A 24,309-nucleotide genomic window follows, 5' to 3' on the forward strand; every position below is an offset into this window, starting at 1 on the left:
AACGTATACTCTAAATTTAATTTGAAATAATTTATATTTTTTAATCTTTTGATAGTCACTCATACAAAGATCCTGTAACAAAATGCCAGATAAGGTAATTATTTCTCATTTAAAATATAAAAAAAAACAGAAGGGCTTAATGGATGTTTAATGGATGTCTTATACTCATCAAAATTGTGTTGTCTAATATTATTCCCCAGAAAATATTTTTTGTACCAAGACCTTATTACTATTGTTTCTTGTTTTATAATTAGTTTTATTAATTTAATTACTCGTCTATTTTCTTCATATTTAGATTTAATTTGTATTTGCATTGTAGAATAAAACAGAAATGCTCTTTTTAGTATAATATGATGTATTTTTATTTGAATATGTTCTGTATTTTTGTGGCTGGTTATTGAATAATATGGAATTTCTGCTGTTGATGATGTCAATCTTAATGCTGTTCTTTTGTAAGCATTTTGATGTACTTTTTGTTTCTGTCTAGAGTCTGTGCTTTTAAGTTACTTTTACAAGTTGTGCTTATCATGTATTGTAAACAGTAAACATCATTTATAAGAATTTACGCTGTAAGGTTTATGGTTTATTTCCTTTTTCTGATGCATTGTGTAGAGATGGCATATGGCATAAATAACAAAATTATGAAAATTGTGAGTTATTGATATATGAACATTTTTTTTTAAAGTCTGTTATATAAAGTAAAGTAATATATCTTTGTTCTAAAGATCTGGAATTAAAAAAAAAATGAAATGAAATCTCTTTTGATATTTTGTACAGTTTATATTTATTAAGAGTTAAATTGTTCTTGAAAGAAAATATATTTACAAAATTACTTTAGTGTAACAATTTTTTTTTTTTTTGTACTTTGTTTTAGTAAACATCTTAGAACATTTTTCCATGTATGTTGAGTAAGAAAGTTTTGCAATCATTATTAGATATTATATAATATACCAAGAAAATTAGCAGAGAAGTAGTTATATCAGGCATAAGAAAGTTGGATTTCATTGAAATTGTGACATTTAGGATTGGGATGCATGGAAGTATACTGTTGTGTAAACTTGTTCAATGCATGTCAGCATGGAAAACATACATTGAAATGGTGATTAAAATATCAATGAAAATATATTGTTATTCTTTTTTTCCTCTATAGTTTATTCTAGATTGTCTTGAAGAAAAAGTTAAAGTTGCAATTATAGCGCAATCTTATTCAAAAATCTATAATAATATGTATAACTCCTAAATTTGTACATCTAGCTCTCTCAAATTAGTGATAAACAAGAAACAAATATAGTGAACTGCTTTTAATTGGAATTACATTGGTAAGGACATCACCTTGGAAACACAGGATCTTAACATTAATTTTAATAACTAAGGCATAGATAATCTACATGTGCAATAATTTGAAACCTGTTTACCTGTAAGCCTAGAATATACAGTAAATTCAATTTTTGGAAGTTGATAGTTTTGAATGTATCTTATTTTCTCTGTAACTTTGAATGAATCCACTACATTGTTCTTGTTAATTTTTTGGAAATTGTTCTGCGACTGACAAATAGTATGAGTCTTTCAAATTCATGAATGACATAGTCTGAGTTATTAATAATCATATACTACCTTTCTCAGACATCCTGTTTGTGATTGGTTTATTGTTAAAGTTTCATACACTTGATACATTTCCACAGATAATAGGAAAGCAGGGTGTTTTAAAGCATCAGCTTTTTAAAGAAATAATTGTTTTCAAAGTAAATTTAAATAATTTTAACTTTCTTTTCTCTTAGGTTGATATCTGGTCCTGTTTCATTTCTCTAGCTACCACATATTAATTGAATATATTCTCATTCTTTCAGATAGATATGTTTTGCAAGTGTCATTCAACAAATCACACCTTGTTCACCCTGAATAATGATGTAGTATAAGTATGTTTTAAACAAAACTTTGTAATATAATCAGAAAAATTTGGAATTAGCAGGCAGATAGTTTTGCAAAATGAAGATGGTAGATAACTCCACTATTCCTATTCACATTGAATATTTCTTCTCAGCAGTTATTGCAAAAAAAAAAAGAGAAAAAAAATCTCTATCTCATTTCCTTTTTCTTTATTTGGTCTTCATAGATTGATTTATCTCCACAAAAGTAGTAATCACTTGTTTAAACACCCCCCCACCGTCAATTCTGATCAGAGATATTCTATCTTATCTTTTTTGTTTATCTGGGAATATGTCATCTAATGTCTTTTTTGATAGCATAAGGTGTGACTAAGAAAGAAAAGTTACTATTTTTAGCACTCCAATGATCATGTAGAGGCTCCCTCATTGTAATTGTAGGATGTTGAAATACCTATCTTGAGTTTTAGATAGGTACACTCTGACTCTGTATATTGTAAAAGTCTTACCTCTCACAATATGCAATTTTTATGGCATTGATCATAAAATACTGCCTCAAAAAGTCCCATACAAGTATGGAAAAATGGATATAAAGATAATGATAATGTCTAACATAAACTTATAAATTGAGGAAACACTCAGCTGCTTTTTTTTTATCATGTTTTAATATGCAGATATTATTCAATTTGAAATGTTTGTTTTTGATTATTTAGTATCTCTGAAACCTTGCTATTTCACAATACTAGCTTGAATTTTAATGAACCCAGTCTCCTTTGTACCACTAATCCAGGTTTGTTCTATTGAAAATTAAGTCAAAAGCTCAGTCAGGCAATTATTCTGACAGAGCAGAAATGAAGGATAGAAGGGTTTGGAGTTTTCTCCCTTACATTAGAGCATTCCTTCAAAAGGCATGTAAACAAGATTAGTATGATTCTTGTGATACCATGCATTTCAGGTACTGGCTGACAGGCACTCCTGTGCAGTATTGCCATACAGGAAGTTGAGATAAAATCAATTATATTTTATTATAGTGTTTTGAATATCTTTTTCTTAAATTCAAAATGCATCTTTTGCTCAGTAAAATGCTTTAGCTTTGTACAACCTATATATACTCAATTAGATTTACTTTTACTCTTGCAAAAATTGATCAAGAAGTTAAAAATGAGTTATATCTTGTCTTTTTAGTATTATTATTTTGTTATTTAAACAGTCTCAGGATTTCATTTTCCAATGATCTAATAATGTTAATTTGACTTTATCAGATTTGATTTGCCTAATATTGAAAGCTTCATTGTCAAGCTTTTATTATGGTGTATTTCATCATACTTGTTCAAGTTAGATGTTTTTGATACTGCCTTATATTACTATCCATTTGGATATAACACTTCATTTATGCTTTTTTTTTTCTACTGTGTGATCTGTTGAAAACAGTTAACTATGTGGAAAACAAAAGTAAAACTCCCCAGAAAATTACTTATATTATTATGGTATCTGTAGATATTTTATCAATCTGTTTAAGAATAACTTCTATATTAGTGAATGTAATATATTATTATGTATATTTCTGGTGTATATTTGTAATTTGCTTAATTTAGTATTTTCAGCAATAGTCCAGATCTCTAGAATATATTCACTTTTATCATAGACATTAGCTTGCTATTTCATTAGTTTTCAGTATACTTCTGAAATAAATTATATTTGACATAATTTTGTTTTTGAATGTGAATATATATATATTTTTTTTTTTGTTTTTCAAATTATTCAATATATTTCAATTACTAAGATCTTTGATAAAGCAAAAATCTAACTAAATAAGTGTTAAATGGTAAAAAATAATTATGACTTTGAGAAGATACCCTGCAGAGCTACCCAACTCCTGGTAAAATGATTTTAAACACTAAAAGTTTTGAAATCAAAGGATTATTTGGTGTGTAGATGCTTAAAACTTGTAAGGACAACTCATTTTTACTGCTATGGTGTAAATTCTGAACTTGTAGGTAGAGGTGAGCAGCTATGAGTATGAGTTTGGTCATTCTTTTGGATGCTAGCTGGGATGTCTGTATGGGTAGCTGTAGTACTTCTCCAAATGCAGAAGCAGTACCAATTTGTGAGGTTTCACTGAGCTTTGTAGAATATTACTAATTTTGGGGGGATGAAGTACTTTTCTGTAGAAGGTAAACAACTGATCAGGGTTAAAGTACTTTGTTGATTTAAAGAGGAACCTAGTCTTTGAGATGCAGTTTTACTAATGTTATAAACATGGAGTTGCCATGACAGATACCTGACTTCAGAATTTTTTGTTCAAATGGTACTGACATTCTGAATCTGTTATAAATACAGGCTGATATTATTTCTTGTACTGACAAAAGAGTATTAATTTTGTGGGGCTTTTTTCCTTATTTGGAACTGTATCACATTTTCATAGGAGTTACAAGCCATAATCAAAGCATTTTTGTTGGAAGAACTTTACATGTTATTTTTGAAATGTCTAATGTTATATTTATCCTTTTTGAAATCAGTCATGAAGTGACTCACTACAACAAATAGTGCTGTACAAACCAGTGGGAAAGCCTCTTCTTGGTTGCTGCACCCATTAGAAATAGCAAACAAATCTCATTTAAATCACACACTTTTCTCATTTAAAAGTATAGGACATACTAGGTAATACAGTCTAAGATACACTATGTGAATAGAAGGTAGTACAACCAAAAGTAGAAAGCCTTTGATCATAGCTTTGTTTGGCCTTAGTTGATCTGAAGTTAAATCATAATTGATAACATAACATTGTGCTGTGTGTATATATATATATATATATATATATATATATATATATATATATACACACACATATAAAACATTCAGGAACACTGATTTAATATAACTTAAGCACCGTAGACAGTTACATACAGCAATGGGCACCTGGACATGATTCTTTGGCACCTTAAATATAATTCTTTGCATTTGTGATGCCAGTGTTTTACTGTCCTATCAACATAGTAAATGCTATTTTGCTGAACTTCCACCTCTGCTAATTAACAGGAACTTATAAATTTGCTATTGGTTTCATAATTATTGTGTTTGTTGAACTTGATTGTTGTGCTATTATCACACACCATATTACCTAAAACTCAGTATTTACAATATATATTTGTTGCTACATCTATTGGGCATGATAAACTCATCTTGCAAGCCAAAAATGAACTCGTTAATTCTGTAATAGTATTCTTGCTATTTACAGAAATTTACAATTTGGTGAAGTGAGCTACCAAAAACTAAATGCCTTTGTCAAAGACAATAGTAACTTCAGAAGCACTGACCCTTTGGCTTGTCAAGCACATTACAACTGGTTCAGCTTCAACTACCAATTGTCATTCTTGAATTCTCTTCAAATATTTAATATTACATTTTAACTTACATATAGCATTAATTATTGTTAATGCTAGTCAGATTACTCTACTCAACTTGTTTAATATTCTTTGCGATTATAAACACCTGAACTGAAGTGACAAAAAATTCTTTTAAATATTTGATTTAAAAAAGATTTCTATGAAAATTTATCATAGAAAATATTGCTTGTTAAAAATCCATTATGAAATTATTGCCAAAGCAGTTTTGAGTAAAATAACTTGAATAATATTGTCAATTGATGTCTTCTTGCATAATAGGATAACCTTGTATGACTTTGACCAACAATAAAATTCATAATTTTAAATGTTCAAGTAGTTTATTCAGTGAGTAAAAGAAAAGTTTTATCATAGGCCAATATTTTATTATTAAAATAAAAATTAAGTATTGCTTCCAATTTTAATATTTTTAATTTGCATTTCATCATTTCAACATTAACCAAGATTTTTCTCTTGCCTGTTCTGTGGCACTTAATTGGATAGGGGGTAATTTAAGTGGTTTGCCAATAATAGAAATGTTGCTAGTATAGCCATGAAATCATGATTCTCCAGCAAAAATAATTGCATTTTATTCACGTAATCATTGTGATTTCTCATCATTTAAATGTTATAACAGTATATTCTCTTATTGTTGAAGAGCTGATAAAATATCAATATCAAGCCAATATGATAGTTTAAATTTACAACAAAAAGAAATGACATCTATTCTTATTACCTGTTATGAATCAACATCAAGGATTTAATGTGTATAGTTTCAGGTTAAACTCTCTGTATTGCATATTTTGATGAGAGATGACTCCTAATGACTGAAATAATTTGTTTTAAACTGTTTATGGTATCTAAAATATACTTTTTGTTGCTTTCTAAAATATTTAATGTCTAAATTGAGTTGATCATTTTTAGAGAGTAGTTGATGTTTTGGATTAGTGATTGAGTTGTAATAAATCGCTTGTTTTGTGGACATATGAAAATTGAAATTGCAAATTAAGGATGAAAGAAAACGTGCAAATCTGAAAATAACATAACCTTTGTTTCAATATAAATTGTTCTTTACAAGTACAAAATAATGATAATAATAATAATAAAAATTCATTGTTTTATTTATTTTCTTTGTAATTTCAGATTTATAGTAATTATCTTTGATGTCAACTCATTTTTTTTATTTTTGAATATATGATTTTATTAATTTGTTTTCATTTTATTGCTTCAATCGTATTAATTCATGTCATAAAGTATCCCATTTGGTTGCTTATTATCTTTCAGTTCTATGTGTATGCATTTTCTCAGATTTAATACATCTCAAGTTTATAGTAGCAATATCATTGTAATAAATGATTTTTATTGATGAATTGGTAAGGAAAACCTGGAATTAATTGGATATGAGTTGTTGGTTGTACAATGTGAAATAAATTAGGTACAGAAGTGTTGAGAAAATTATTGACTACATTTTAAAATCACTAAGTTTCCTTATTTAATAGTTAAGGGGTAAGTTCATTTTTCAGTTATAAAAAAAAGTGAATGCACACAGAATGAGTGAACTTTGAGAAATAACTTTAAAAAAGATGCAATGAATTCTACTAAGAGAAGTATTGCAAAGTTGGCTCAAAATAGAATAAAGTAAACAATCTCTGGCTGATTGTTTGAAAGAGAAGAAGCTGCTTTATACAAAGCTGAAACAAAGAAATGAAAGCTTGGAATAGCAAACTTCGAGTGAAACATTGCCTATTTGAGTTTTACTATGTAGCATCATAGGCAACATAGTCATTTGAACAATTATATTTTGCATAAAAGAAAAAGTTGAGGTATAAACTAAATATTATTTTAATGATGCAACAAAGAAGTAACGTATATTAATATTAAAAGCTTCATGATATTTCAAGTGAACTGGCAAAAACATTCAATGTCATCAACTGGAGCAGGAGAAGCACTAAATTTAAGTTCATGAGTTGCTGCTATGATTTCTCATAAATTAGTTTAGTTATCTAAGCAATATGTTCAATGTTGAAGCAGAAACCAGCATATTAATATTAATGTTAAACTGGTTAGAAGAAATCTAAAGACTTGGCCTTTTCATTCATTACTAACAGGTTTCTCATCTTTTTTTTCTTTTTACAAAAAGTTGATTGTATAATATATATATTGGAAGTGTGATGTCTCATAGTTGGGGCAGGTAGCCAGTAAGACCTAGTTATAAGAAAACTATTGCAGCATAATATGATAGCTTTATAATAAAGAGGGGAGGAGGAGTATCTTTATTGTGTTATCTACAAAGAAGTCGTTTTTAAAATTTAGATAAATTTACTTTCAATTAATGAAAGCTGAAATCATCAACAACCATTTTTAATGAAATAAATTTTGTTTTTGTTCTATTTTCAGTTATTTATGGAGTATCTAAAATCCTTCTAATTCAAGTTCTCTCCTTTTCTAATTTGTTATTTAAATTTCAATAAAGTTAAGAATTATCTATTTATTTTCATATGCTATTAAATATTGTTATAGCAAAAAGTGAATCACAAAGACCGATCTCTCCATTTAGTCTCAAAATACTTAATTCCCCCCCCCCCCAACTACTAATGCTCTACAAAGTCTCATAATTGAGTGCTATATCTATATTTGGAATGGTGCTGTTCTTACACATACGGACATCCTAGATCACATAATGAAAATCACATACAGTTTCCTATCTCTGCCTTTTCTGCCAACAACAAAATGGCCTTTGTTCTTCAGAGCTGAAAGTTTCATATTACCTTAATTCAGACACTTCTGATTCTCTTGTCACTAATGCTGTGTCCACCTGCAGGCTTTGCAGTAACCAACATGCTCTGTCTTTCCTATAAAAATCTCTGGAGTTCTATATCTTACCCATGTTTTCCCTGTAGCCATCAACCTAAAACTGTTCAAGAAGAACTTTAATTGCATCATTCTTGCTAACATCAGAGGCCTTACAAAGACTTTCTCTTGAACCAGAGTAAACTAATGAGAAACAAATTAGCTAAAATTAATTACTGAGTTAATTGAATTAACTATGCTCACTCAAAAATTTGTGGTTTTATGCAAAAGTTAAAAATCATTATTTTTATTTAAAATAATTTTTATTAAGATGTATTATTTTTATATTATTAGTGTGGTAGACTAGCAGAATTGTTACAGCATTGGACAAAATGATTTTTATTTAGTTTTATCTGTTTGTGTCCTTAGCTCAAATGCCATTCAATTTGACTTTCATTCTTTTGGGTTTGATCAACAAATACCAGTCAAGTATTGAGGTCAGTCTAATCAACTGTGCTCCTGCTAATATCACTGATCACTTATTGAGGGGTAACTTTGATCACTGAAAGCTCAAGCATTTGACTCTAATTACCAACAAGTAGTGTCTGAGATAAAGAGTAGTAAGTTAGTTAATTATATATGTGTTTCTTGGTAGATGGACTTACATTTTTCTTGCTGGTTTTGCTCATTTAAAATATGATAGGCTTTTTTGAGCAATGGTGAGTAGATTTTTTTTAAAGTTTTTATTAAAAAATTTTATGTGTGTTACTTTTTTGATTTTGGAAAAGGTTTCCTCTTTCTCTGATTTAAGATATAAAAAAAAGTGTACAAATAAAAGTAATGATTTTAAAAATATTACTTGATGATAAGTGAAAATAATTTCTGATATTGTTTGAGATGAATGAAGTTTTACAAATAAATTTGCTTTTGGTATTGCCTTCTATGTCTTTGAAATGCACATCAAACTATACAAATTGGAAGGTGTTTTAGTAGCTAATTTTAGATCTTAAATTCTCTTACAATAAAACTATGTTCCTGTATGAAAAGCCACTTGGTATCAATTTGCTTTCCAACAGACATAGGTTGATAAAATAAATACCAAAAAGATAATGAAATTTTTTGTCTTTCTACTACAGAAATAGCCTTTTGCTCAAGACTATAAATAAGGGCTCACATAAGACTGGACTAGTAGTAGAATTTAGACTACCAAACTAGCTGCCTTATAATATTTAGTTTTTGATACATGCCATACTGCTCAGAATTTTCTGAATTCTTGTTTGGTTTCCACCTGGAGGGTGGAAAGGTAAATCTGAAACCAAAGAATCTGATCCCCTGTCGTAAATTTATGGCCTTGTGCAATGTAAGAAATTAAAGTTGGACAAAATGTCTTGTGGTATTTGTTTACTTTTGTTTACATTCTTATTTTAAATCCCACCAAGATCAGCTTTGCTATTTATCCCTCCTGGGTTGATAAAATAAAGTACCAGTTTAATACTGGCATCAATGAATTCTCCCTTCAAATTTTTAGCCTTGTATCTATTTGAGAAAAAATTTCTTGTTCTAGAGAGAATTCTGAAAACTGACATTTAATTCTTGGAAATAATGGAGTAAAAATTTAAACTCTTCCTGTCCTATCTGAAGAATAAATGAGAAAGACTAAAAGTATACAACTATTCAAGTTTTGGTAAAACTGAAGTGAAATATATTATAAAGTAACAACACAATATCAAACTATCATGTACATTGGATATCAAACTGTTGTGTGCACTTTCAAAAGTGAATTATAATAAACTGTAACGTGGTTAAAGAAATCATTATTATTTCTCTTTGCTGATGGCTTTGCGTTCCGGCTCTAAAAAACATATGTAAGTCTACTTAAGAAGAAAAGTTAGAAATATAATTAATTTTGATTCTTTAATTATCCATTCTTTTTGAAGTAAAGTAAATATGGTAAACTTAAGTTAAATATCAAGGAAAACTTTTGAAATATATGTAGATAACCTTGAGTTCAGACTAGTCAAAGTAAAAATAACTGATTATAATTTGTGACTACACCAAAAAGAGAGCAACTTCTTTGACCCTACAAACTTCTGATCTATCATACTTATTTCCAGTAACTTAATGCTAATATGAACAGTTGTCAAGTTTATCTTCACCACTTCAAGTCTCTCTCTGCCTCCTCATTGAACATTGGTATGGCTTCCATAGAACCACATCTACCAGAGACTTACTTTTCTGTGTCACTCATTTTGCAACCGTTGATTGGCATAAAATCCTACTAGTTAAGTCTTTGTTCTATAACCATTTATCATGCATAAGATCAAAAGCCTTGTTGGATACATCATTACAGTCTATACTGTTAGCATTAGATTATTCTTCAATTACAATATTGTTGTATTCAACAAATCAAAGACTCAGTTACTCTACATGTCAAAGAAACACTCTTGTGCCTTAAACTTTGTAGTCATGAATCACAGGCAATTTGAACAACCAAAGTTACTCAAATACTTGGCCTTCCAATCTCTGATGATCTTGCATGGCAGCTCCATAGAAAAGACATTGCTGAAACTTCATCACAAAGATTGAGTTTCGTTTTTAGAGTGTGAAATACTTCAGCCCAATTGCTCAGCTTCTACAACACTCAAGTAATAACTGCACAGCAGGATTTTTCTGTTTCTGCACATACTAACACTCTAAACAGAATTTTGAAGAACGTCAACTGGACAAAGAGTCAGTGATGAATATGCATTTTTTCTTCTCTGCTTGTTTGATTGAAATTAAGTAGCTGCATACTCTGTCTACTCAAGCTTACTTGTCCAACCTATTTTTCCCACTTCTCTTACTCTTACAGAATGAAACTTCTTGCCCTTCACATTAAACTCTTTAACTAATAATTCATTCCAGGACAGTAAACTTTTGGGATTTCTGCCAATACTTTGCCAACAAACACCAACTGATGTTCAAACAGATCATCAATCACATACATCTTGTTAACCTGGAAGAATATTGAATAGTTATGAGCACTACTCCTCTGACTGTCATATTAAATAAAAATACAGTGCTGGTTGCTTTCAAGAAGCAAAACAGGCTTTGGTTACGAAGTTCATTTTGCAGTCATGTGGTTCCTGATTTGGTCCCACTGTCTGGCACCTTTGACAAGAGTCAGCTCTGGGTTGAGCCCTGTTTTCTTAGTGGAACTAGTATGCAGAAATTGAAAAGCCCTTTGTGTGTATGTGTGTGTGTTTTATTCTGTTTTTAATTATTTGAATTCTTCCTTTGAAGGAGATAGTTTCTGACAAGAATAATGTCACATCTTAAACTTGAGGGAAATCTTGCATATATTTACTGTTCCAGTTACAGATTGTATTTGTAGTATGTGAATTAATTGGTTGATTTATTTTTCTGAAAACCCTAGCTTATCTAGATTATCACTTAAGCACAAAACCCAAGTGCACCAACTATTTTTGGTATAAATGTGAATTTATAATCTGGATACAGAAGCTGGAGGTTTCAAAGCAGTTGTACATAGTTATATGCACGTATGTATTCATGTGTATATATGTGTGTATATTTTTGTATGTGTATGCATGTGTACATATGTGTATGTATGTATATATATATATATATATGTCATTATTCAGTTTTATTTCAAGATTTCTTGCCAATAAAGAAAGAGCCGGTTTCTAACCTAGATTCAAGGCTCCTTCGGTGAAATTTCAACATCAACAACAGGGTATTTTTGTATGTATATATATGTGCAGATTTGTATGTTTTGTTTTATGTATGTCTTCTCATGCATATATTTTGCATGTCGAGACACACTCATATATACTTAAATGATAATCTTCTGGAAAGTTTTACAGATTTTTACAGTTTCAGTGATGGCTTGGATTTGTAATCTTTGAATCAACTTTCTCCTTTCTGGTTTTGAGTTGCCTAATTTCTCAAGATTGGTATTTAGGCAGTGTGTTGCATATCCCAGTGCCTCGATCATTACAGCTATAAACCTGAACTTGTAATGTGGATAGAGTAACTGCAGATTTCTCAATAGTTCAGCATATTCTCTTTTTCATTGACCTTCAGCTTATGTTAACATCCTCTGGGCAACTGTACACAATTTCTCCTCACTGTCCCAAATCATTATATCAGGTGTATCATGTATACATTTTATTGAGTTTTTTACTGGGACATTTCACCATACTCCTTTTTATTATGAGAGGCAATGGCTTCCACCATACTGTGGGTTCTTATTTCTTTGTCCTCATGATTATCCTTCCGATGGATTTCATTATATAGTGTTCTAGTTACATCATGTTTCATTGGTAAATAATACTGTGATGATATTTTCAGATAACTGGTTATAATGTGGGTGATACTTTCAGTGTTAACTCCACAAAGTCTGCACCGGTTGTCACATTTTACTGCTTTTCCTATATCTCTGTCTCCTTTGTGCATTAGGTATTTGGTTGATATTTCCTGTTCCTGGATTGAAAACTCATACCCTGTTAAGTGGGAGGTAGTAATCTGGATAGACTGCTTTGATGATCAATGTTACTATCATGTTTGTATGTATGTATGCATACACACACACACACACATATATTATCATTTTACATCTGTTCGCCATGTTAGCATGAATGGAATGGTTTGACAGGAATCAACATGTCAGAAGACTACGTATCAGAAATAATATGTTGCCCATTTTGACAATGCCTCCAAACCAGAATGGCTTGACTTTGCATAAGAGTGTGTGGATGCTAGTGAACATTGCACAATTTGAACACCTCAGTGTCTGAGACCTCATCTTGCCAGTGAATGGACAGTATTTTACAAATTCAGTTTAGGTGGAATTTAGCTAGTTCTTTTTTTCTTTTTTTTTTTTGCTTATGGTTAACCCTTTAGCATTTAAACCAGTCATATCCAGCCCAATTATACTCCTTGTTTTATGTTCAAACCAGTCAGATCTGGTTTTTCATACCAACCCTACAATCGCATCATCAAAATCTCAAAGTTACAAGGTAACACATGATTAATTTCAAATTATGTGGATGAATAAATATTACATTTGACAGAAAAATTTGAGTGCTAAAGAGTTAACAGTCCATTTCTAATTGGCATGCTGCAAATTTGGCAGGATAATGACTCTGCAGAACTACAGTTTGGTTTGGAGTGTGTATCCTTCTTCCAGATATTCTTCTAAAGTCTACTGAATTTAAATCCTGCTATTGACTTTATTGGAAATCTTGCTATTGACATTATTGTAGATGTAGATGATTTTTGAGATAATACTGCTGAGGTATGTGAGCCTGTCAGTGGCTTCTAGAGTCTGATCTTTGATTTTGATAGCAGTCTCCATGTACATTTTGTGATAGGATGGTTGGTACATGACTTCTTTGTTCTAATGGTGAGGCTGAAGTTATTGTAAGTGAATGAGAACCTACTCATGCACTATTGCATTCTAAACTCAAAGCATCAATAACAATTTCAAGGATTGAATGATTTCTTCTCATAAATAAAATATCAATTATAGTAGTATAGTATCATTGAGGACTCTGTCATGAGATTTAGTTGGGTTCCTGGCAGTAACTATTGTCAATTGTTAGTAGTCTATCTTTTATCTTCAGCTGTATGCAGGCTTTGTAGAGTAAAATAAGGTATTTTATGCCAGAATATGAAGAAATTGAAAGTGAAAAGCATCAATCCTCGCAAACAAACCATTATAAAATATAGATTTTAAGGAAGAAAAAAGAAACAAATTGCTTGTAACAAAATTAAGCAATTTAATATCATTTTCAGTATTCTTCCTGTCTATATTTATTTACTTATGAAATGTTTTACAGTTGCCAAGTCATTTGAAATTAATAAAATTGACTGAAAATTTCCAGAAATACATTTAATTTATAATGTAATAAAAGTGGATTGTATGTTTAATTATGTACTAATCCCCATATCATTTCAGACAAGAAAACATCCTAAATTTGTTGTTAAAGAAATGGAAAGTATGTACATAGATGAATTAAAATCAGCCATAAATCTCTTGATGGCAAACTTGGAGAGCTTACCAGTATCAAAAGGTAGTAATGAAACGAAATATTCACTCAAAAAATTTCAAAAATATAACAGGTAAGACGGCTACATATATCATCATATTTGTCAATGTCATAACCACCTTATTTATCTATTTATATATGTTAAGTCTGCAGTTAATATTTCACTTAATTTATCTGTTTACTTCATATTTTAAAGGGTTCTTTGAACATCGCAACCCAACTACTATATTGCAGCATTTGGCAGTATTTGATAAATGTCAATTAAAAATATAGTTTTCAGTATGCATTTGGTTGCAATATGATAAATGTTGCTCATTATTTATTCTTGGAGAATTTCTAATGTAGGATTTTTTTTTTTTTTTTCTGTTTTTGTATTTAGGTTAGAAAACAAATTGAGTACACATAATTGTAAAAAAAAATCATACAATTGTTGATATGCATATGGTTAGTGTTTGTTAAAGGTAAAGCTGTTATAAAAGTAATGCTTTCATTTATCTTGGCTTCACAGTGACAAATGATGCTAAGCTTGGTATAGAGATTGCAAAGCGTGTAGAAAAAGCAAGCACACCTTTTAGTAAAGTCTGATAGGCTATGGAATACCCATGGTGTTTCAATTAAAACAAAAGCTTGAATTATAAACAGTTGTCCTCACCACTCTGTAATACAAAGCTGAGTTTTGGACATCTTATAGTAAACATATCAATTAACTGAATAACTTTTGCATAATGTCCCTGAAATGAATATTCAAGACCAAATGGGAAAACAAAGTGAAAAATAGTGATATTCTGTCAATGGTATTGAAACCTTCCAAATCAGGGCTTAATTGAGGTGATGTGACCTTATTTTACAAATGAGTGATGATAAGATTCCAAAGCAAGTATTTTGAGGGCAGCTTGATATTACTCAGCAGTGAGTTGTTTGGCCACCACTATGATATAAAGACAAATCAAGAGATAACCTAAAATACTTGAACATGAACGTACATTATTGGGAAGATGTTGCAATCAGTCAGAGGGACAGGAGTAGCCAATGTTATATAAAACTTGCTAACTTTGAGGCACAAAGAGTTCTTTGTCATAACATGCTGCTTGAAAATAGAAAACAGAATCACCAAAATGCTTATATTTTGCAAATTATCATTGCCCTAATTCTGATTTTGCAGCCAGGTCGAATGCTGGCTTAAGTAACCATCTATAAGTCTATGCTGCTTAAAATAACATAAATTTGACATTTACCATCTGAGTCATCTTTGCAATGCATTTGCAGGTCTAAAGATACACATGTCATAAAGTTGAATAGATAAATTTTTGCATAACTATGTTGTAAATAATAAATGAAAAATAAATTACATTATGTTTTAATGAATGTTCTTTTTCCTTCTGCTTTGACACTTCCTCTTAGTTCAGTAATTCCTTTTTTATCTTCCAACTCCTCTCCCACCTCATCTTTTTTCTGCTATCTTTATTTTTTTCCTGGCTACTCCCTGTTCTAAGTTGAGAAAGCTTTTTCCTGTCCTGCAAGTTTTTGGGTGACCTCACTAGTGCTGGTAGCATAAAAAATGTACCCAATACACACTGTTGAGTTGGTTTTAGGAAGGATATCCAGCTATAGAAACCATACCAAAGCTGACATTAGAGCTTTGGCACAGCCCTGTGGCTCTCCAGATCCTGTGAAGCCATCTAACTTATATTAACATGAAGAATGAACATTAAATGATGATAATGAAATGTGTGTGTGCACGCATGCACACACATGCAATAGAAGCAGTATTAAGTTAAAACAACCATGTATGAAGCATACTTAATGTAAATATATCATTGTAAGGTGAGTTACTGCACTGTTTGTCCAGAGATAACACCCTGTGTTGATGTGCTGTGTTTAAAAATATAATATATGTATTGCAGTGAGGTAAAAATCATCCCACCAGCAGCTAGTGAGAACACCAATTGCATTTTGGCCCTACTGGGGCATATCTGTGGTATGTACTCTCTGCCAGAAATATGCTTAGACAAGATTTGTTGCCTCTTATATATAGGAAACAATGAATAAAACATTCAATGATTTTGTGAGTAGCCACCTAGTTGAATTCAAATTTGTTATATACAATAGAAGCTGTTAAATTAAGGAGTATTTTGCTTGAACTAGATCACATATAAATATTAATAACTTATGAAGATAATGATATGAAATTTTATTATTCTATATTTTTTTGATGTATGTTATTATTTTTATTGTTGTCGCTGTTGTTTTGCAATCCTAATGCTTAGTTAGTTAATTTGCATCTTCCTGAAAATTTATATCTGTGTTGTAGAATTTAATTCCATGTGAGATTTTATGCATAATTGAGAAATTATTGTTATAACTTGGGTGATAATAACACTGATTGTTTTTGTTTATTTAAGGACTCACCACTCCTCAATTTCCAAGTTAGATGTATCTGAAGACAATGAGCCTGGCCTTTCAAAACTTGATGTTGTTCTTACTTTTACTCTTGAGGTTTGTTCACTTTTTTTTCAATATTTTTGCTTGTTACCTCGGTAAAGAAAAGTACTTGTAATTTGTTATATATTATTTTATAAGTGGAATGTTTGAATATTTTATTATGTGGGAAGCATAATTGAATATTTTATTATGTGGTTACATGACTTTCTTTCAGAAAGTCATGTAACCACAATCCAAGTTTTCTAGCTATGACAAGATCATGCAGTTTGTGGTATATCATACCATGATCCAGTTTATCAACAGGTTTTGCAAAGTCAAGGTCTATTACATCCATATTTGAGTTGTTGAGTAACTGTCTCAACATCCAATCATAGTGCTGTAGGAACTGGGTCAGGCAGCTCCTACCTGGTCAAAAACCATGCTGGGTATCACTCAGCAAGTTGTTTTCTTCAAGGAATGCGATTAGTTTCCCTCTGACTTTGCTGGATTAGTTTCCATGACTTTGCTGATGTGTGAAGTCAGAGAGGTAATCCTATAATTTTTGGCTTCTGCTCTGCTTCCCCTTATATGGATTGGGCATATTGTTCCCTCCTTCAGTTTTCTTGGCAGCTTGCTATTTGCAAGAAAACTCTGGAAGAGAATCTGTAGTGGTTTCGCCAGGGTATGTTTCCACAATTTGAGGAGGATTGCTGGGAAACCATCAGGGCCAGCAGTTGAGTTTGCATCCACCTCATCTATGGCTAGTATTATATCTTCTTCACCAATGTTGATATAACTGGTTATAGGTAAGGCAGCAAAGAAATCCACTGGTTCATTCACTTGTTTGTGTTCCAACACGGTGGTAAAGACACTTTTGAACCGATCCTGGTTGGGTTATCTGTGAGGGAGCCATCCTTCTGGAAGAGAGGTCCTATTTTGCAGCGTACTGAGGCTGTTTCTTTGGCATAATGAAAGAAGGCCTTTGGGTTTGACTTGATGTTTTTTATAATCCAGGCTTCTTTGTCTGCTCTCTCCTTCATAAAGGATTGTTGCAGGCTTTTTTTCAGTCTCCATCTGAGCTGTTTTTAGGCCGGGATGTTGGTTGAAGCGATTTGTAATCTTCATTCATTGTCTCATGAGAATCTTCCTTTCCCTTGAAATTTTGTTCCTTTTTTTGTTGGCCTTGTGCTCTGGCATATGGTTTGCATAACAAACACAATATATTCTAGTTTCATGCCAATATCTGCTGTGGAGAGACATTTCGGCCAGCCCTATCTGAGGATCTCTTTTTGGATTGATTTCCAGTCTGCTTTGTGGAAGTTCAGAATGGAAAGGTTTTGGGTGCTTCTTTTAGGCTGTATGTCTCTGGCTACTTTTGGTCCATACATAGACAGCTCTATTATGTTGTGATCTGAAACTAATGTCCATATTGTTTGTGAAGCAGAGATCCAGTATGTTATTTGCACAATTTGCTTCATGAAAAGGGCAATATCTGTATAAAAAAACAATAGTTAAGTTAGTATTAACATATGTAAGATAAGGAATATAAAAAATCCAATTAGAAATGAAGCAGTGAGAAAAGAATTCTTAACTCAATAACTAATTACTATTTTAATAATTATACCGTGCACAAGAGATAATTCTAAGTATGTTTTGGTCTAATAATAGCAGTCATTGCACTAATGTTATATTTTCCTGACTGTGTAAAGCATTTATTAGATTTCTTGTGCTCACTGTATTAAATGTGTTAAAGTTAAGTGAATATCTTTCATGTAAAATGCAGTAAAAAGTCACCTTGAAATAATCAAACAGTAAAAAAAAAAATAATGTTAGTGATTAGTAATATTTCAGTTATTTCACTAAGTATGGGAGGCATTACAGACATGCTTTGGTTTTAATATGATCTATCCAGTAAAACATAGATTAACTAAAGTAATATTGAAAAAATTACTAAGTATGAGATTGTTCAGTTGGTTGGTATAAACAAGAAAATTGAATTGTTTTGAGGATAATTTACTCAGAATTGCTATCCTCATATATAGAATTATAAAATGTTACAAACTGGAATTATATTATCCAAGTTACAAAGTGTGTGGTTTTGTAAAAATTATTTAAATTTACAAGTTGGACATTGTGTTAAATTACAAAGTGTCTTCCCCTAAAATTGTATTAGTCGTATTGTAAGTAATTAGAGTATTTGCCTCAAGCTCATAAGGTTGTGAGATTGATTCCCAGTGGTGTAATGTGTCCCCAAGGACACTTTATTTCACATTATTCCAGTCCACTCAACTGGCAAAAATAAGTCGTACCGATAATTAAAGGGCCAGCCTTGTCACATTTTGTGTCACACGGAATTTCTCTGAGAACTACATTCAGGTTACATATGTCTGTTGAGTGCTCAACCACTTGCACGTTAATTTCATGAGCAAGCCATTCCATTGATTGGATTAAGTGGAACCCTCATCATCATAATCAACAGAGTGTCAGTTATTAGTTGTATTTTAATTATAGTTAGAGATAATGTTTGTAGAAGGTGTGAAATTATTGAAAATTGAATTTATATTGTGCTTTGAGTGAAAAAATGTCAGTTGTAATATGCAGAAATAGGTCAAGTTGTTTTTAAAATAAATTTCTCTAAAAGTACTATATTTATAAATATTTGGTGCCAAATGCATTCTTTCAAGGCATAATAAAAATGAGCTGGTTGGTTTATGAGCACTATAAAACTGAATGTTTCATTTGCTTACAGTGCCAAGTTACTTTAAACTGATACTCTTATCAAAAGTGAAAGATAACTCTCACCTGGTTAGAAAGCTAATATTAGCTCTATTACATCTTTACTATATTAAACGCTTCACCAAGATAATATATAAAGTCAGTGATCAAATTAAATTTATTCTTTTTTTTTTTCCAATGGCCCAAGCAAGTGTCTGCAGGTGTGTGGGTTTTACTCATAAGAAATGAATGATTGGTTGTTTAAATGACCTATTTCCTATACACACGACAATTATTTCTTCTAAGTAGGAAAATATATGACTAGTATTTATTTCACTTAGTCTACTGACGCAATAGTCAGGATTTAAACCCAAAAACATGAAGTATCAAACAAGATAATGTAAAGTTAGTCAACATTTCTGCCATATATATTATCCCGAACACTTACTACAATAAATACTATTCTTACCAGCCTATTGTATTCAGTTTTCTTAGCAGTTAAATATGTTCCATTGTTTAATGAAATGATTAAATTATTTCAAACTTACTCTCAAAAAAGGTCTGTTAAACCAGCTTTCTAAACCTATAAAATAAATTTAGTTACATAAATTTCAACAAAGGTGGTTGCCCAGTTATATTTTGTTCTAATAATCAAAATACTTAGTTATAATAAAAAACAGTTGATTAGATTATAATTTAACATAATTGTTCCTAAATTGAATTCTATAAAGTATTCATGTTTATTGTCATAATGTAATTATAATAATTATGTTTTCTAGGTTCATGTAATTGAAGTTAAAAATCTCCGCTCTTTAGCTCCGAATAAAATTGTTTATTGTACGATGGAAGTTGAGGGTGGAGAAAAACTGCAAACTGACCAAGCTGAGGCCTCCAAACCTTGGTAAAGATACTTTTGAAATTCATAACTATTTTTTGTTTTCTACAATTAATTCTAAATAATACCACTAAATAATATTTTTTACTAGACATAAAACATTTATTTGAAATGGGAAGTATGTTGTTGATTAACTTCACTCCTGTATTATTGATGTTCTGATCTTGATTCCAAAAGGATGATAGGCAAAAATCACTCCATGGATTCATCATCATCATCGTTTAATGTCCGCTTTCCATGCTAGCATGGGTTGGACGATTTGACTGAGGACTGGTGAACCAGATGGCTACACCAGGCTCCAATCTGATTTGGCAGAGTTTCTACAGCTGGATGCCCTTCCTAACGCCAACCACTCCGAGAGTGTAGTAGGTGCTTTTTACGTGCCACCGGCACGAAGGCCAGTCAGGAGGTACTGGCAATCGCCACGCTCGAAATGGTGTATTTTACGTGCCAATTGCACAGGAGCCAGTCCAGTGGTACTGGCAACGAACTCGCTTGAATGTCTTTTCACGTGCCCAAGTGCTAGGAAGGCGATGTTGGTAATGATCACGCTCAAATGGTGCTATTTATGTGCCACCGGCACGGAAGCCAGACAGCTGGTGCTCTGGCAACGATCATGCTCGGATGGTTCTCTTAGTGATTTACTGGTACGGTGCCATTACGATTTCGCTTTCGCTTGCTCCAACAGGTCTTCGCAAGCCAAGTTTAGTGTTCAATGAAGAGATGTTGGCATGGGTGCCAGTCTACAAATTTAGTTCGATTACGATTGCCTGAACAGGTCTTTGCAAAGGATTGTTTAAACATTCAAGGGATAGGCTGAAGTGTTTAAGCAACCAGTGCACTCCTAGAGATTACTTATAATCTCCACATAATTAATTAAATCAATGGCTAACTAGCGCAGTTGACCTACTTCTTCCTGTGTTTGTTTCTCCATTCTCTACATGATTATACATATATATATATTTATATATATGTATATACATATATATATATTTATATATGTGTATATACATATATATTTATATATTGTGTATGTGTATTTATATTATTCATACATGTATTTTCACTGAATAAAGAATGATTTAGTAACTTTATTGTCTTCCTGCTGCAATGGAGACCTCTATCACCCTATGACACCTATTTATGTCTGGAAGCATAGAGATATTTTTACCTAAGTGTCTTGGACATGACATAGTACACCATGAGTAAGAGAATGTAAACTGCTGACTTATCAACTTGGTTATCTGATATATTTGCAATACTGGTGGCTGCTGTTATGTACTGTGTGCATGTATGTATTTATTAGAAGAAAGCAGGTCATGTAGATTTAAATTTTGCTGCATACAGTGAATCCTAAAAACTTTATCATTTCTACTTCTAAAAACCTGCAGATATGTATATGTGCTCTAGCTAACTGGTAAATTTCCTTTTCTTTTTCTATTAGCTGGGATACTCAAGGTGATTTTACAACCCCACACCCCTTACCAGTTGTTAAAGTTAAATTGTATACAGAAAGCTCTAAAGTACTAAGTTTAGAAGATCGCGAATTGGGAAAAGTAAGTATTTCTCATACTTTCTAATTTCAATTTTATATATTTTGCTTGTGTATTGTTATTGCAAAACAATAACCCAAATATTTAATTAATATTTAATTCATTATTATATGAATTTTGTTGCCAAGTACTCTTATGTTGAAATAAATGAAATTTTAAAAAAAGAATTTTAATTAGTAAAGTGAATTGCTCTGACATAAAAGAAATGTGTAAGTCAGTTATAAAAAAAAGAAAAAATATTGAAAGAAGAAAATAAATTTTAATTCAAATGTAACACATTTTAAATATCAAAATATGTTTATGTATGTAAGTATGTATGCATGCATGTATATATATATATATATATATATATAAAACAATAAGTAAGAGGGATTAATGAATCCAAGTAGATGTCTAGAAAGCATTCAGTAGTTAAGCAACCTTGCTTTACTACATCAAACAATCTGATACCAATGAATTCAAACAGAATTATCATCTAAGGTAATTCCTTGGATATGACAAGTAAATAAAATATATGATGATGATGATAACATGAACAAGGAGATATCACATCTTTATTTGATGATTACACCACACAGGACTGGCAATCATTTCTGTTGTGCCAGCATATTTAGATATAGAAAAAGTGATACAAAATACTGGTCAAACCAGTATATCTGAAAATTTATGTTAACACAATGTTACCAAGGTAACCTGAAGGTAGCAGTGGCATGCAACTCAAGTCAAAAGACAAACCCTTAGCTTCAGTTTTAATCAAAGGTTAATTATGTATGTATATGGTAGGAGGAGTGCAGCATGCCAGAGAATAAGCCCAACATTTCCTCTGCATGTCGTAATAGACGACTAAAAGAAGTTGAGGTAGGACTTGCACACCATCCTCTTAAAACCTTCACCAGTAATGACTACTCAATCAAACTCATGAAGTTCTCTCCTCCAGGGAAATACCTTGACTGCTGATAAAACAAGTCATATGAAACAGTTTGAGAAAAGTCACCAGGATCTCCATCCTTTAAATGGAGAAAACACTGAAGAAAAGGTTGGGTTGAAGGGTTGTTGCCTGTGTTGTGCAAATGTGTCATTCATTCAGAGTTGAAAACCTCAGTTAACTGATGGAGGCCTGTTTAGGTGAGGGCTTGGAATGTTCTCTCTTTGAGGGATGGCTCCCATCTGCCCTTGATGTTTTTGGAACTCAGCCATTTACAAGTCACTGTGGCAGCCCTATTGGAGGTGTATTGGCCAGGCAGGGGCAAAATCTCAACCGGTGGATACACCTATTACTGGTTTGAATGCTCTGATGGCTGACATGTTGGATGTAACACCTGTTAATAAGTGTATTTATGCCGCCTTTCCTTAGTTGCAGTGTATGATCCAACTACTGGACCAATCTATTCTGAATACCACAATGGCTTCAGTGCTGGTGACTGACTTGCCAGTCAGCTATGATCTGCCATCCATTGACAAGGTTTGAATATGGTAAATCAGCTAAAAAGTAGGAAGGCAGCTGGTGTTTGCAGCATCTATGTGGAGATGATCAAGAATTATCGTTCTTGTTTGTAGCAGATCATCTACTTGTTTTGAAGCAGTAGCATTGTACCACCTGACTTAAGAAGGGCATAATTATCCCTCTCGGAAAAGTAAAAACTCAATAGAATAAGAAAAGACACTATATTCATCCTAATCTAAACCACTGGAAACAGCAAAAATGAAAAAGATAAATCAAAAGTTGAGGCAATGAAATTTGAAGTCCGAACTTTAAACCATTGTGTGATTATACTTTTTTGACAGTATTTGTTGAAGTCATGCTAGGATTAACCAAGGATATTGGTTTTGGCTAAAGCTGGACTCACAGCAGAAAAAGAAAAAAACAAAAAACAAATGATGCTATTAAATAATCATCAGAAAAACAAGTGATGTTTGAAGGAAGTCAGCCAACTGGAACATTATACTGCTGTCAGACAAAAATAAATTGGCAGGATATGTGATAAACAAATAGCATTTACAGATAATTAACCAGTCAGAGTACTGGACTACTTTTGGGTGGAATTAAGAAACTAGAACATGATAAATAAATGAAATACTCAGGCAATCAGCCAATCAGAATGCTAGACCACATGCAGACAAAAACAAGTGTAGTATTTGAATAAAAAGCCAATCAGGACTTGAACTGGCATCTTAAAACCTACATTTATATTTACACACACACACACACACACACACACACACACACACACATATATATATATATATATATATATATATATATATATATATATATCATCATCATCATCGTTGAACATCCGCTTTCCATGCTAGCATGGGTTGGACGATTTGACTGAGGACTGGTGAACCAGGTGGTTACACCAGGCTCCAATCTGATTTGGCAGAGTTTCTACAGCTGGATGCCCTTCCTAACGCCAACCACTCAGAGAGTGTAGTGGGTACTTTTATGTGTCACCGGCACAAAGGCCAGTCAGGAGGTACTGGCAACGTCCATGCTCAAAATGGTGTCTTTTACGTGCCACCTACACGGGAGCCAGTCCAGCGGCACTGGCAACGATCTCGCTCGAATGTCCTTACACGTGCCACCGGCACAAGTGCCAGAGCACCGGTGCCATCATG

At 31.8% G+C, this 24,309-nt stretch overlaps 1 protein-coding gene across 12 annotated transcripts in view; it reads left to right on the forward strand.

Annotated features, from left to right (window-relative positions):
* The first annotated feature begins 60 nt into the window (after positions 1-60).
* Positions 61-24,309, forward strand: part of LOC106881656 (calcium-dependent secretion activator 1) — a 231,207-nt gene continuing 206,958 nt past the window's right edge. For all 12 annotated transcript variants that reach the window (XM_052966562.1, XM_052966566.1, XM_052966571.1 and 9 more), the window contains exons 1-5: positions 61-94; positions 14,016-14,179; positions 16,509-16,602; positions 20,022-20,143; positions 21,582-21,693. In XM_052966562.1, the coding sequence (XP_052822522.1) occupies positions 83-94; positions 14,016-14,179; positions 16,509-16,602; positions 20,022-20,143; positions 21,582-21,693 (504 nt within the window). In that variant the 5' untranslated portion in view covers positions 61-82. The remainder of the gene's footprint in view (positions 95-14,015; positions 14,180-16,508; positions 16,603-20,021; positions 20,144-21,581; positions 21,694-24,309) is intronic.

This window comes from Octopus bimaculoides, chromosome 1, assembly GCF_001194135.2.
Source record: "Octopus bimaculoides isolate UCB-OBI-ISO-001 chromosome 1, ASM119413v2, whole genome shotgun sequence".
Lineage (NCBI taxonomy): Eukaryota > Metazoa > Mollusca > Cephalopoda > Octopoda > Octopodidae > Octopus > Octopus bimaculoides.